Source organism: Dasypus novemcinctus, chromosome 10 (assembly GCF_030445035.2).
Source record: "Dasypus novemcinctus isolate mDasNov1 chromosome 10, mDasNov1.1.hap2, whole genome shotgun sequence".
NCBI classification, from domain to species: Eukaryota; Metazoa; Chordata; class Mammalia; order Cingulata; family Dasypodidae; genus Dasypus; species Dasypus novemcinctus.
This window is the reverse complement of record NC_080682.1, coordinates 16,294,997-16,308,111: the sequence shown is the minus strand read 5'-3', so window position 1 is coordinate 16,308,111 and position 13,115 is coordinate 16,294,997. Positions and strand designations below refer to the sequence as shown.

The 13,115-nt window shown below is 45.7% G+C and overlaps 1 protein-coding gene and 1 long non-coding RNA gene across 8 annotated transcripts in view; one reads left to right on the top strand and one right to left on the bottom strand.

Moving 5' to 3' along the window:
* The window catches only part of LOC101421690 (uncharacterized), a 59,264-nt gene extending 56,618 nt beyond the window's left edge, over positions 1 to 2,646 (bottom strand). For 2 of the 3 annotated variants that reach the window (XR_011649903.1, XR_002794106.3), the window contains exons 1-3: positions 2,361 to 2,646; positions 1,617 to 1,812; positions 27 to 173 (exon numbers count right to left, since the gene is read on the bottom strand). This is a non-coding gene — a long non-coding RNA (uncharacterized lncRNA). The remainder of the gene's footprint in view (positions 1 to 26; positions 174 to 1,616; positions 1,813 to 2,360) is intronic. The other variant, XR_011649904.1, reaches the window with a different exon arrangement.
* A 94-nt stretch (positions 2,647 to 2,740) lies between these two features.
* Positions 2,741 to 13,115, top strand: part of STX3 (syntaxin 3) — a 71,328-nt gene continuing 60,953 nt past the window's right edge. For 4 of the 5 annotated variants that reach the window (XR_009187548.2, XM_058305390.2, XM_004477962.5 and 1 more), the window contains exon 1: positions 2,872 to 3,106. Coding sequence is in view for 3 of the 5 variants with exons in the window: in XM_058305390.2 (XP_058161373.1) it covers positions 3,077 to 3,106 (30 nt within the window). In the remaining 2 variants the exon portion in view is untranslated. Of the gene's footprint in view, positions 2,850 to 2,871; positions 3,107 to 13,115 lie in introns of those variants that run through there. The other variant, XM_058305389.2, reaches the window with a different exon arrangement.

Below are 13,115 nucleotides of genomic sequence, written 5' to 3'. Positions count from 1 at the left end.
GGAGTCTTAAGTTACTATTCACTTACTTGGAGACCCTATGTTCCATTGGGGTTTCACATCACAATCTTCCTTGCCAGCCCATGGACCCTCTTCTCTCCCAGGTACCTTGTCCCCGAGGGTCATTTGGCTTTTATCAGTTTCTAGTACACAACTAGCAGGTAAAATCCAGGCTCCTACCAATGAGGGATGAAGAAATATTACTATAAAATCAATGAAATAGGGTTTACCCCTAAGAAGAGTTTGAAAGGAGTCTTGAAGTCTGTAATAACTACCTTTAAATAGAAGGTCAGAATAAAAGAACTCTGCTGGTGCTTCCCTTCCTAGGTTCCTGAATTCCAGTTGCAGTTAAGAAGTCCTTTGATGCTGTTTCAAAGTTTAAAAAGTCCAAGGGAAATCAAATAGTGATTTCTGACAAGGCCACACAGGTTAACAAAAAGGTCATAGAAAGATCCTTTCATGGGAAACCAAATTCCTTATTACCGAATAAGTATATTTTGTTAGGGACATGGAATCTTTCCAAACAAGAGATCCATGAATAAAAACAAAGAATATCTGATATTCCTGAGTCTGAAAAGTTGAGGAAATGCTAATTTTGGTCAGCTCCTTTATTCAACAGAAGAGGAAATGGATTGTGTGGTTTCAGGGACAGCTATTTTGTGGTGTCAGGGGACAGCTATTTTTTGGCAGGTCTGCATCTAGAGCTAAGGCCTCCTGGCTATGTGTCCAGCAATTGTTCAACTGCCCCACAGTGCCTCTCCTTTCATGGAAAGGCCATCTTGGGGAGGATAGGTTAATTTCCTTAAATGTGTGGACAAGGAAAGAGAATGAAATAATGGCAGAAGTTATAGGAGGGAAGATTTTTTCCCATGTAACAAAGCACTTTTTAACAACAGTTGGAGCTGTCCAACCATGGAAGGTGCTACTTTTGGGGAGTATCTGGAAAAAATTGTGAAAAAATTAAAAGAGGGGGAAAAAAAAGGTTTCTAGGTGTTTTGTGGCATGAAAGGTAGGCCTTGTCTAATATACCTGGGTATAATATACCTGGGTTATCTGATTTTAGGTAAGAAAATAATGCGAATGATTCTTGTTCATAGACACGCAAAATAATTTTGTCTGCTGGAGGGGATATTGGCCTTCCTTCACCCCCAGAAGCCAGTTTTACATTTATCAACACATTCATTTCAGCATTCCTGATTGCCTATATATGTAGGTGCTTTCTGGGGCCTCTTTTGAACAGGTCTTTAATACATCACTGGCTTCTTCATCATTTAATGAATTAAATAAAATCCCTTATGTGTGTTCATTTTATATTTGTATGAGAGTTATGAGTTTACCCTTTCAAAATAATTATCTTTTAACATGAGGCCTCGAGGTTGCCTCCCTAGATGTGTCCAGAGCTGAATGGCTATATTTGATTCTGGCTCTGGAAAAGATTCTTTACTCCAGACCCCTATGATCCTTTGCAGACTTCTAGTGTGAAGACTTGTTCACATATCTGTCTCCCTCATGAGATTCTTTTCTACAAAGCGCAGGTTCCTAGCTCTCTGTGCTAACAAACATTTAAGACGAGGTGAAATACGATTGCTGATTCACTCACCTTTTCATTTTTCACTCACCTTTTCATTTTATGACCACCAGGGGGCGCGGAAGAGGTCCATTTACTAACCACACCGAGGGAACGCCCTTGGCAGGCGGAAAAGTGTAGCACGAAAGAGGCACAGGCGAAAAGTGCAGCACGAAAGAGGGAGGAGCAGGGCTGACACCTGAAGTCAGCCTGCAGGACGCACCAAGCCAGCAGAAGAGGGCAAAGTCCTGTCAGGATTACGAAAACAGATACAGCCTTTTAACTTGAATGCATAGGGCAGATTCTTTCCCAAACTTGAGAATTAAACCTTCTGTCTGTCAGTCTCATTTCTTGAGCTCCGCTCTCCGCTGGCTAAATCATTTGTTCCCAAGGCGACACATAGAGTAGGAGGAACGGGGAAAGAGGAGAAAAAGAGGGCGAGGTCATGCGAAGAACCCTCCCACCTTTCCAGAAGGTATACTCTACCTGAAAATCTCAACACCACATAGGAAATGAGAATGGCTTAAGCTTTCCAATAACAAACATCTTTGTCATTACAACCCTGCTCTAAGGTTTACCAATCACATTCACTTCTCTCACACAGGCCTCACAGCAACTATTTATCTGCTATTTATAGATACGGAAATGAGTCCCCTAAAGAAAGTGATTTTCCCAAAGTTATACAACTTGCTAGTGGCAGGTATTCTGACTTCGACACTGAACCGCTTAAGTTTCTCTGAGGGGTCGCGATTGTCAACAGCATAACATCCAATTCCCTAGCCCCAGCTGGACTCACCCCGCCCCTTCCCAGTTATTTCCTCTGGAAACGTCCTGTCAGCTCCAGCCGCCACTCAGACTTCTCACATTCCGGCTGCTGTACCTTTGCAGTCGCTGTGGCCCTTACTTGGAATGCCCTCCTCCCCTCGTCCAGGCGGAATTGGTTGCCCTCTGTTGGATCATTTAAAAACCTCTTCCTCCCACTTGTTGTCGCGCAAGAGGCGTCTTAAGAGTTAATTGTTTGCCGGACGTAGTCCCCGCCTAGCAATAATTGTGTCGAGCGCTGTGCCAAGCGCTGGGTCCTAGCACAGGGCCAGGCACAGATTGTCGTTCAGTGAATGGCTCTCGCCTGGCCGTGGGCAGCCTCAGTCACTTTTCCTCGGCCCTGAGGCAGAGTCGGCCGGGTCCCGTCTCCGGCTTCTCGGGTCCCGCGAAGTGAGGCGTAGGAGTCGGAGGCGGGCGGCGGCGGGCGCGGGCCCTTTAAGGAGGAGCGCGGGGCGCGGCCCAGGTAAGGGGCGGGGCCTCGGGCGGCTCCGCGGGCGCCCGGCGGCCGGATTGGGAGCGCGGCGCCGGCTGGGCCGAGGGCGGCGCGGAGGAGCCTCCCGAGCCTGGACGCTCCTCCTCGCCGCGGCCGCCGTCCGCCCGCACCGCCTGCCCTCTCGGCCCGCCGGCTCGGCCTCCACTTCCGGCCGCTCACCTGGGACGCGCTCACCTGCGGCGGGCGCCGGGACCAGCATGAAGGACCGGCTGGAGCAGCTGAGGGCCGTGAGTGCCGCCGCGCCCGGGGCCCCGCGGGCCGGGGGCTGCTGGTGGGGCTGCGGCTGCGCGGGCACGGGCCCCCTTGCTCCCCACGTCGGGGCTGCGGGGGCCCGGTGGAGGCCTGAGCTCGCCGAGGCCCAGCCTCATCCCACCCCGGCCCGCACCCTCCTTTCCCTCGCCGCTCCCCTCCCCGCGCCTTCCCTCCGGGGTCATGTGCCGGGTGATTCATCTCCAGCCGGCGAGTTCCCTCGCCCCGAGGTGGACGGCGTCAGTCCAGAGCTGGAGCCGGCGGGCGTGGCCGGCCCCGCGGGCTCTCGCCGAGGTCGGGGGCTCCCCTTGGCGCCTACCGCTGCCGCCCGCACTGTGGGGGGGGGGGGGGGGGCAGCAGGGGCCGGGTCAAAGGATTTGAGGGGCACAGCCTCCAGCTCGGTTGCAAGAAAGCTGTAAATCCTTAGGCTGCTTACTCCCTTTCCCGTTTCCTCATCTGTCAAATGGGGGTGATCTTGCTGTAGGGATTTGTTACGGTCATCAAATGACACAATGAAACTCCATAAAGAGAAGTGGTAAACGCTGGAATTTTGAGTTACATGCTCACTGCTCATTCAAAAAATAATTGTTGAATGCCTTCTATGGGCCGGGCCCAGGGCTAAGCCCTGGAATTCCTTGACACAGCCTTTGCCATAATTGAACTTAAAATCGAGCCTTTGCTCCTCAAAGAGTAGTGCATCTACTTGGGAGCTTCTTAGAAATGCAGACTCCCAGGCCCACCCCTAGACCTACAAAATAAGAATCTGCATCTCTCACCAGTCACCCCTGGTGATGCATGAGCGTGTTCAAGTTTGGGAAACACTAGGCTGGATATGGATTGAACTGGGGTTTCATTCTGGCTCTGCTGTTTACTAGCTATCCCATAACCTCTGAGTCTTAAGTTTTGTTATCTGTAAAATGGGTGTATGTGAGGACCAAAAGAAAGACCACCTGCAGAGCCCGTTGTATGGTGCATGACATATATTATGCTAATAGTTAAAAGGTTTTTTTTTTTTAAAAAATAAGACCTCTTACAAGTGTTGGGGACTTTTGGGATTCTGCTGCAATTGTCTGTCTTTTCCTCCTCTGTCTTGGATAAGACCTTCATGATCCTTTCACCTGCTCTGGGTGTTCGGGCTGGAGAGGAAGTGAGGGAGCTGGGGAAGTGAGAGAAGCAGAGGGACAGTTGCTTATTGTGGGACCGCGCCTCCCTGCCTCAGACTTGCTTTTTGTCATCTGAGCCTCACAACATCCCGGTTACGTAGTCAGGGCAGAATTTATTGTCTGTGTTTATAGATGAGGAAACTGGAACTTGGCCTGGGTAGGTGGTATGTTCTGGGCCATAGGGCTGGTCAGGACACAACCAGGAGAGGAACCCAGTCTCCCGAGTCTCTCCATAGAGTTCTTTCCTCTGAGGCATTCTGACTGGGGAGACAGGAAGGAAAGAGAGCATGGTTTTGAAGATCTTCTCATATCAGCACACCCAGCAGTAAAAAAAATAAAAAATAAAAAGTGTGAAACTGAACAGCAGGCAGAGGCAGCTCCCTTCCTTTAGTTAGGAAATCCACTTCTAGAGGAAGATAGTTCACGGTCCCTTTCAATACCCCATTGTTCACAAATAGCAGAGTCTTAACTGAACTTTGAGGTCCCAGAATAAATTCAGTTTGCTGGGGAACCCAGGCAGATCCCTTCACTTCTCTGTGCCTTTGTCTTATTCTCTGTAAAGCAGAGCTGGTGATCTGTTTCCTTGCTTTACCTCTTGGGCATGTTGTAAAAGTGAGAGTGTAAGTGGGGCCTGTTTTATGAGACTTCTGAAATCACGGATGGCTTCTCTAGGGTTTTGGAGGAGGGAGAGGCATGGCAGTGGAGTGAAGGAAGACTGAGTTGCAAGTTTAAAGGGTTCTAATTGTGGCTGTGTTTCTATGTCACTTTACTTCTCTGCTTCTGGACTCATCCTTTGTAAAGCAAGGAATGTGGTTACCTTAGAAGCCCCTTCTAGCTATATTAATGTTTTCTGTGAAGACTGTTGCTAGGGTTTATGTGGATTTTAGTGTCTAGTTCCCCTCTTATTCTGCCTGCCACCCCCTTCCCCAGTGGGGAGGAGGGGATTGCACTCAATACAATAAGATATACCATCTTTTCTATCTGATTTCTGTTATCAACGATAAGTATTTGTTAACCTCCATGAAACAAATTTCACATTGAGCAGCCTGTGCAATCTCTTTCTGCTGAGACCTTTCCAAACCCTCAGTGAGGGGAGGCGCTAACTGCTTTCAGATAACTGGAGAGCTGCAATATGCTATCATGAGATTAGCTTTGCTTTGTGTAGATACAAGAAGTGGAGTTGCTGGAAAGAAAGGAGGACTCTGTAAAAAAGCACTTTTGAGTAGTTATAGCTGTTCAAGGGTGGGCTGGGCTGGGCTGGCTGGAGAGATAGTGAATCCATCGGCATGGGAGGGAGTCAAGGAGCTTGTTAGGATGCTGAATGTTGAAGGAATTTGAGTATCTCTTTGGGGTAGGGGTGGGCTAGCAGATTTAAGGCCTCCATCAACCCTTAGAATTTGTGGTTCTATAAAGTTCTTCATTGTTCGTGTCCCTGTTATAAGCACTGTGAAAACCTAGTTTCTAGAGCCCAGTAGGACATAGATACATCTGTAAAATGGACCATCCGACCTTTCTCATAGGGCCATTGTAAGGGTGATATGAAAAAATCTGGGACAATCGCTCACCGCCAGAGGAAGGTTCAGAAAATGTGAGTTCCCTGAACTTGGCCCATTAGGAGCATGTCTATGCTGATGGACAGATATTCCTGAGGCCATAGTCACAAGATCTGTCACATTATCTTTTGCCTGCTCCTCCTGGGAGGCTTCTTCAGTGACATAGGCCAGGCTTTTCAGGAATGTGCAGTGCCTACACCCAACCCATCTCAGAAGGCAGTTCTTGCTGATTCCTTCTCATTGGATGAACTTTGGATCCGCTGAGTACAGACAGTTCTTGGTCCAGGGTCCTTTTGCCAGGCTCTCTTTTCATTCAGCAAATATTTACTGGATACCTAGTATCCTAAGCCCTGTGACAGGTGCCAGGGTGTAGTGGTAAACTACTCAGGAAGTTCCTGGTCCATAGAGAGACATACAAGAAACAGACATTTGATATGCTTCTTATGATAGAGAACCGTAGAAAGTCCCTGTTGACTGGCCTTGGGGAGATGAAGATGAAGATGGGGCATCGAGGACGCACCTCCTAGAAGTGATGCTTGGGCTAAGCCCTCCTTCAAGTCCTTGTTATAATTCAAGTCTAATCTCTTCAGATGCATGCAGAACATAGAGGGGCATCACCCGACACATGCGCGGTTATGTGGGTTTGGCATCCACCAACCACCATAAGTTCTTTAAAAAAAATTTTTTTTAATTAGGAGGTGGCAGAGATTGAATCCAGGACCTCGTACATGGAAGGCAGGCTCTCAACCACTGAGCTACACCCACCCCCTGATCAGTGCTTTTTGATCTTTATGTGCCTAGGCAGAATTATTGTACAGAGTTCTGATTTTAAAGAGTACATGCTTGCATAGGGAAAACAAAAACAAAAAGATGTATTTCATGAAAGAAGACCATAAACTTCAAGGTACATAATTATCATGGAGAAACCAGTGATGTATGGACATCCTTGGAGATGAGGAGGACTAGAAAGGATTAGGATGTTTAGTTCCTCCAAGGCCAGTGCCAATAGGAGCACACTAATGGAGTCAACCAACATGGGCTCTAATATGCTTATTTTTTACTCTTTGTTCTGTCTTGTGTCTTGTTGCTTCATAATGACCTTGTCCTTGGCCTGCTTCCCCATCTGAAGTTCCAGGATCTCTGTGGATCTGGGTTCCTCAGGGGATAATTATACAATAATCAACCAGAAATATGGGCTTGTACTTCCCCTTTAAAGCTTAATTAATCTATCCAATAAATATTTATTGATTCCCTAGTATGTGCCAGGAACTTTAGATTATAACCAACCTCTTAACATACCAATTTGTCCTCCATTTCACCCTCCCCCATTTTTTTTTGGTGAAATGATTTTTTACTGGTCAGTGGTTCCTTTCTCATCTTCTCTGTAACTGGAGGGATTTATTCCCTAGGAGAGCTATTTTGCTCTGAGCAGACAGAAAGAAGCTGAGATGAGAGTGATGGGGATTGAGTGGGGATTATAGATCCATCAGCCAGAGGCCAGAAGAGAAAATGCTTGGATGAGAGAAAGGGATTAATTTTATTTTTATTCCTGTGAGTGTTGGCAAGGCTACGGGACTGGCTGTTGAAAAGAATATTGTTCGTGTCATCTTCCTCCCTTTTAGTGCTCCCTCCTCCTTTTCTAAAAATTCCTACCCCTCTTCCAAAACTTGTTCTTTATGGGTAATGCTACCTAATAGCAGCCTAGAATATGCTTTCCATTCCAGGAGCTGTACCTTGCTTTGCAATGAAACACATTTCTTCTGTTAAGTCAGGTTTTTTTTTTTGTTGTTGTTGTTTGTTTGTTTTTTCTGTTTCTATGGAGTAGGCTTGAAACCATCTTCCTTTTTTTTTTTTTAATGCATTGGTCTCTTTGCCCCCGGTATCCTGTTGCTTTTAACATAAATGGTTTTCTTACTTGTTACCACGTCAAGTGCAATAACAATCATCATTTATTGAGCAGCTACTTAGTATTGGATAGGGTTTGTATTAGGTGCCTTATATATGTTGTCGCTAATCTTCTCAACCCTGTAAGGCTAGGTGGTATTTTACATTATCACCATTTACAGCTTAGAGAATTGAGGTGCAGATCTGACCAAGATTTGGGAAGTGGTGGGGTCAAGAATTGAACATCAATCTGGTTTCTTTGTGTTGCCTTATATTGTATTTGCCCAGTTTCATTGTCTGTCTCTTGATGAAGGGGCAGATATGAAATTTCTCTGGAGCCCTAGTGCCTTGCACTCTGGTAAGCATCCATTAAACATTCATTTGCTGGCTGATTAACAACCGCTTGGCCCTCACTCATCATTATGACTTATACTGCCCACTCCATCCATTGTGCATTGTGAAAATTTACCTGCTTGGAGTAGAACATTTACTCAGGGAACGTATACATTTGCTAATGAAGCCAGAGGTCACTGGTTCTATTCTCAAGGATGGATGAGTTCCAACGCTGCTAGCTATACCTAAACCCTAAGACGTCATGGAGGGCTGCCCTTGTTAAGAAAGGCAGTGAAGGAGAAGATGTGATACCAAAGTGAAAATCTAGCTACCCATTCCTCCCCTGGAAAATCCTACTCCTCCCTTAAGGCTCCCTTCCAATGTAACCACTGCAGAGAAGCTTTCAAGTCCCCGGTTGACTGCATTGACCATGTCTTCCCCTGAAGACTTTATATTTCATTGATACATGAAAGCAGCTACACAGTGTTGTGATTTCACAAGCTGCCTGCCGTGCTAGGTCCTGCTGAGTAGGTGAGCACAGACCATGTGTATTCCATTCTCCTGTGTATCTTTGCTTCCCAGCCCAAGCCTGGAATGTTGTAAGCCAAACTGTCCAGTGATGAATGGGGATATTCTGCAAGTACATTTACTACAAATTCTGCAGTCTCAGAGGGGCCTTATCTGTAGCAACTCCCTCCACCCACCACTCTGTACTTTAGGTCAGCCTGTTTCCTGGCATTGGGCCATTTCCATGGCAGCATCCCCCAGTCTGTCTAGAGACTGAGTGATGCTTAGCCCCCACCCAAAGAGATTAGTGGAGCATTTACTGTCTGAGTATGTTTAGTTGTCTGGGTCAGGACAGCTTGATAAGGTATCCAGTCTTTTCTTTTCAAATAAGCCTTTTAGTATTTTGGAATAATTTTAAATTTATAGAAAAGTTGTAAAGCTAGAACAGAGTTCATGTACACCATTATTAACATCTTAAATTAAGATGGTATGCTTGTCTAAACTAAGAAACTGATTTCACTAAACACCAGACTTTGTTTGGATTTCAGTAGTTTTTCTTCCGATACCTTGTTCTGATCTAAGATCCAATCAAGGACAGCATATTGCTTTGAGTCATGTATCTCCTTAGTCTCCTCTGGCCTGTGACAGTTTCTCAGTCTTCTCTTGTTTTCCGTGACTTTGCCAGTACAGTGTTTTGGAAGTGACCAGTGTTGTATGCTATAGATAGGGGTGGGGATTCTGTGAAGAGGCATCACTGTGTGATGGTTGAGAACAGGGGTTCTGCAGCCAGCTCTCCAGGCTCACCTAGCTCAGGAATCCACTAGCTGAGTGATCTTCGGCAGGTTCATGGCATCCTTATGCTCTGTTTCTCAGCCATAAGATGGGAAGTGCCCCTCCCCACTAAGGTTGTTGTGGAGATTAAATGCCTTGGTAAATAAAGCATTTGTCTTAGAAGAACCCTCAGCACATGTTGAGTGCTCAGTCAACACTACCTATTATAACAGTTCATTGTTCTGGAGGGATCTAGAAGGGGAAGGAGCTTGTGGGACAGAGCCTGATGGGGAGGAGACTGGGGATGGAGTAGGAAGAGGACATTGCTAGTTCCTTCCTTCTTCTTATATCCTTGACAACTAAATTTTGTGAGGGTGTTGAGGGGCCATGAAGGCAGAGAGGAAGAAGATAAGGAAGTCGGAAAGAGTGAATAAAACTGGGGTAGAGGAGGAAGGATCTAAAGGGACTGAACTCTCTAGGAGGAAGAGGAAGATTTTCTTTGAATCTCCTTGACTGACTCCTGGAATGGGAGAGAAAGCAGGAAACAGTTGTGGGGTTCTCACCTTGAATGACCTTCCTGCAGGAGTCTACACATACATAGAAGATTAAGCCATTAGCCATTTATTAGGACATTAGGAAAATGTCAAAGCCCACAAAATATAAGTTGTGTAGCCCATGTTCCCTAACAATAATAAAATTAGAAATTAAGAATATAATAATAGTCCTCCCCAACTTTATCTACTTTAGAAATTTAAAAACAGCCTTATAAATAACTCTTGGATTAAAAAGAAATCAAGATGGAAATGAATAAACAAAATGGATAATCAGAGTAGTAAATATCAAGATTTGTGAGCATGTAGATAAAGCAGAATTCAGAGGAAGCTTTATTTCTTTAAATGTGCATAGTAGAAAGTGACATATTTAAAATATATGAATTAAATTCCAGTAACTACATGAAATTTTCCCCCTACCCTCATCCCACAGCCCCTTTCCAGAGACCTTTTGGTCATTAGATAATGCCACCCTCTTAGAATCAGCATTAGGGTTGCATCTTTAGTAGAAACTCTCTTCAGGGAAAACAAGGCCCTGATTCTCTGCAGTAGAAGGAAGGGCCTCGGGCATTTAATATGTGTTCAGCACTGCTCCTAAGCATTTGTGTGTATTAGCTGATTTATTCCTCACAGCAAGTCTATGAGCAGATTATCTTGTCATGGTACAAAAGAGGAAACTGAGGCAGAGAAGTTCAGTAACTTGTTCAGGATCACACAGCTAGTAAGTGGCAGAGTTCGGTTTTCAACTGAGGCCATCAGAGGCATCTTTTTTTCAGCACAGTGCATATTCATAACATTATATGCACCAGTCTCTTTTTCATTCAGAATTAGATTAAATCAAATTTACCTTTTGACATTGCAGCATCCCACGAAATAAGGGAGGGTGTGCTACTGACCCAGAGTGGGAAGGGCACCTTCAGGTGGAGCGTGGAGGGGAAGAGCAGGGACCCTGGGTTCCGGCAGACCTGTATTTCAGACCTAACCTGCCCCTTATGAGCTGAATTACTTCAGATGAATTATTTGACCTAATTAAGTGACAGTTGCCAAATATGTAAATGAGGAAAATAAAATATGTCCCTTGTAGGGGTGGAAAGTAATATTTGGCAACATGAAGAGTGCCTGCAACAAGGTATATGCATGCTAATTATCTGGCTCTGTTGTTAGGGCAGCACCAGTGGAGGGGTCATAGGGACCTTGTCCACTGACTCACTGGCCCTGGGCTAATCTGATAATGAATTTATTCCTCAGAGTCTTCATCTTCCAAATAGGGCTAATTCTTACCTCAAATTGTTCAGCTAAAACAACATCTCAAAAATAAAAGTGTGATGTTCACCTAGTATATCATTATCTTTCTCTTTCTTTTTTGATTCATCTGATGAGGTTGTTAGGGGAAATGCAATTCAGAGAAAAGGGAAGTGTTCCCTCTGGGAGGATTTCAGTGGAAGAGAAAACACAGAGCAGGAGGGAGAACTGGGCATTAGAGAAGGGTCACCTGACTCTTTAAATGGGGAACAGAGAGCTCAGAGTGCCTTGGGGGAGTTGACAGACTTACTGAGGGACTAGAAAAACCAGATGTTGGGCAGCGTGTGGATGTGTGGGGAGTCCTTGTAAGTGATGGTGTTTGTTTTTGGGAGTCCACAGACCCTCATACCAGAGGGAGGCAGATGGGGGATGAGAAAAACCAGACACCATTGTCTCTTCAAATCAGATTTATTGGGAGAGAAAACCTTCTGCAAGGAAGAACTGTTTAAATGTGAAGAGAAGGTGTGAGAATTTGTGTTCACCTGCTTGTGTGACAAGGGCTCCCCTGATGTAAGCCCACAATCCTTTAATATCTCACTGTGGGAAGTTAAGGACCAGTTGTCTCCTCCTCACCCTGGCTTTATAGGGTCTTTCCTTCCTGTGATTATTTCCTTACCTGGAAATCCGTTCCTGGTGGCTCTAGGTCTTCTTTCTTGATCTGGGACCCTCTTGTCTCCCTGGGGTCTGGCTTTGTGGCTGGGAGGGAGTCAGAGAGCCAGGGCCCTCTTCATTTGGTATGACTTCCTTTTTCTCATCTCTTCCTTCTAGAAGTCTTGCTGCTCTGAGTTGTAATCATCCTTGAGGAAATACTGATGATTTAAACTTATGTTGCAGCCATGCTTTAAGTTGGAAAGGAGAGAGGGGACTCTTTTTCTCTTCTCAGAAGGTATCCATTCATTTACTTTAGTGGTTTTTCAAGTTCTTCCTTCAATGGTTTTCCAGCTTTCATTTTTTTTTTTTTTTGACAACAGAACTCTTTCTTTAGATGAACTCTTATATACAACCAGCAATGTATAAAGCAGAAAAAAGTGGTGCTAAGATTGCTACCTGCTTTGATTGCCCCTCACTGACTTCCCTGGGTGGTTTCTGAGGCATGTTTGAGTTATCTTGGCATTCCTTGAAGCCATATTTGTAAAGCTAAGCTTCTTTGTGAGAAAACTGAGGTTTATCAGAGACAAGTGTCATTCCCGAGGCCCCCAGCTCCTCTCTCCCAGCCCAAGGTGCTTTCTGCCGGGCTGGCTGTGGCTCTCCTGGCCCCTGGCTGTCTCTTGGTGATAGGCTGTTTTGCAGCAGGCTGCCATGCAGTAGGCAAGGGCTTAGGACGGACAACCTAAGCTTGAGCCCTGGCTCTGCAGATCAGTAGTAGAGAGATCTTGAAAACCTTACGACTTCTCAGAACTGCAGTTTTCTCAACTATAAAATTAGATGGAAGTCAGTGACATGGTGTACATAAAGCAGCTAGAGTGCCGAGGCTACCTGGACAGCACAGTGGAAGGGCTCTATGGGTGGCAAATATTTTTATTAACTAATTGTGCTAATGAAGAGAGACCTGCAGTCAAATAGACTAAGGATGATAGAGAAGGCCTTTGAGAGAAAGGCGGTGAGCCTCGAATGCAGGAAGAATTGCAGATGAAGATGCTTGAGGTTGAGTTCTGGGCCCCTGAATGCTCTCCACTTTCTGTCCAGAGGGGAGAGCATAGTCTAGGCTTTCCAGGAGTTGGGGGCAATGGGTCCCAGGTTCTAGCTCAGTGCTGCCCCAATCTCTGGAGACATTGATGTCTGTGGGCAGGAGCAGGAGGCCAGAGACAGGGGAAGCTGGCGAGGGGAGGAAGTGGGTGGCTGGGCTTGTGGTTCTTATATACGTTTTTTATTGTGGCTGATATTGCAGTGACTGCAATATTCATTTATTACCACATGCCTTGA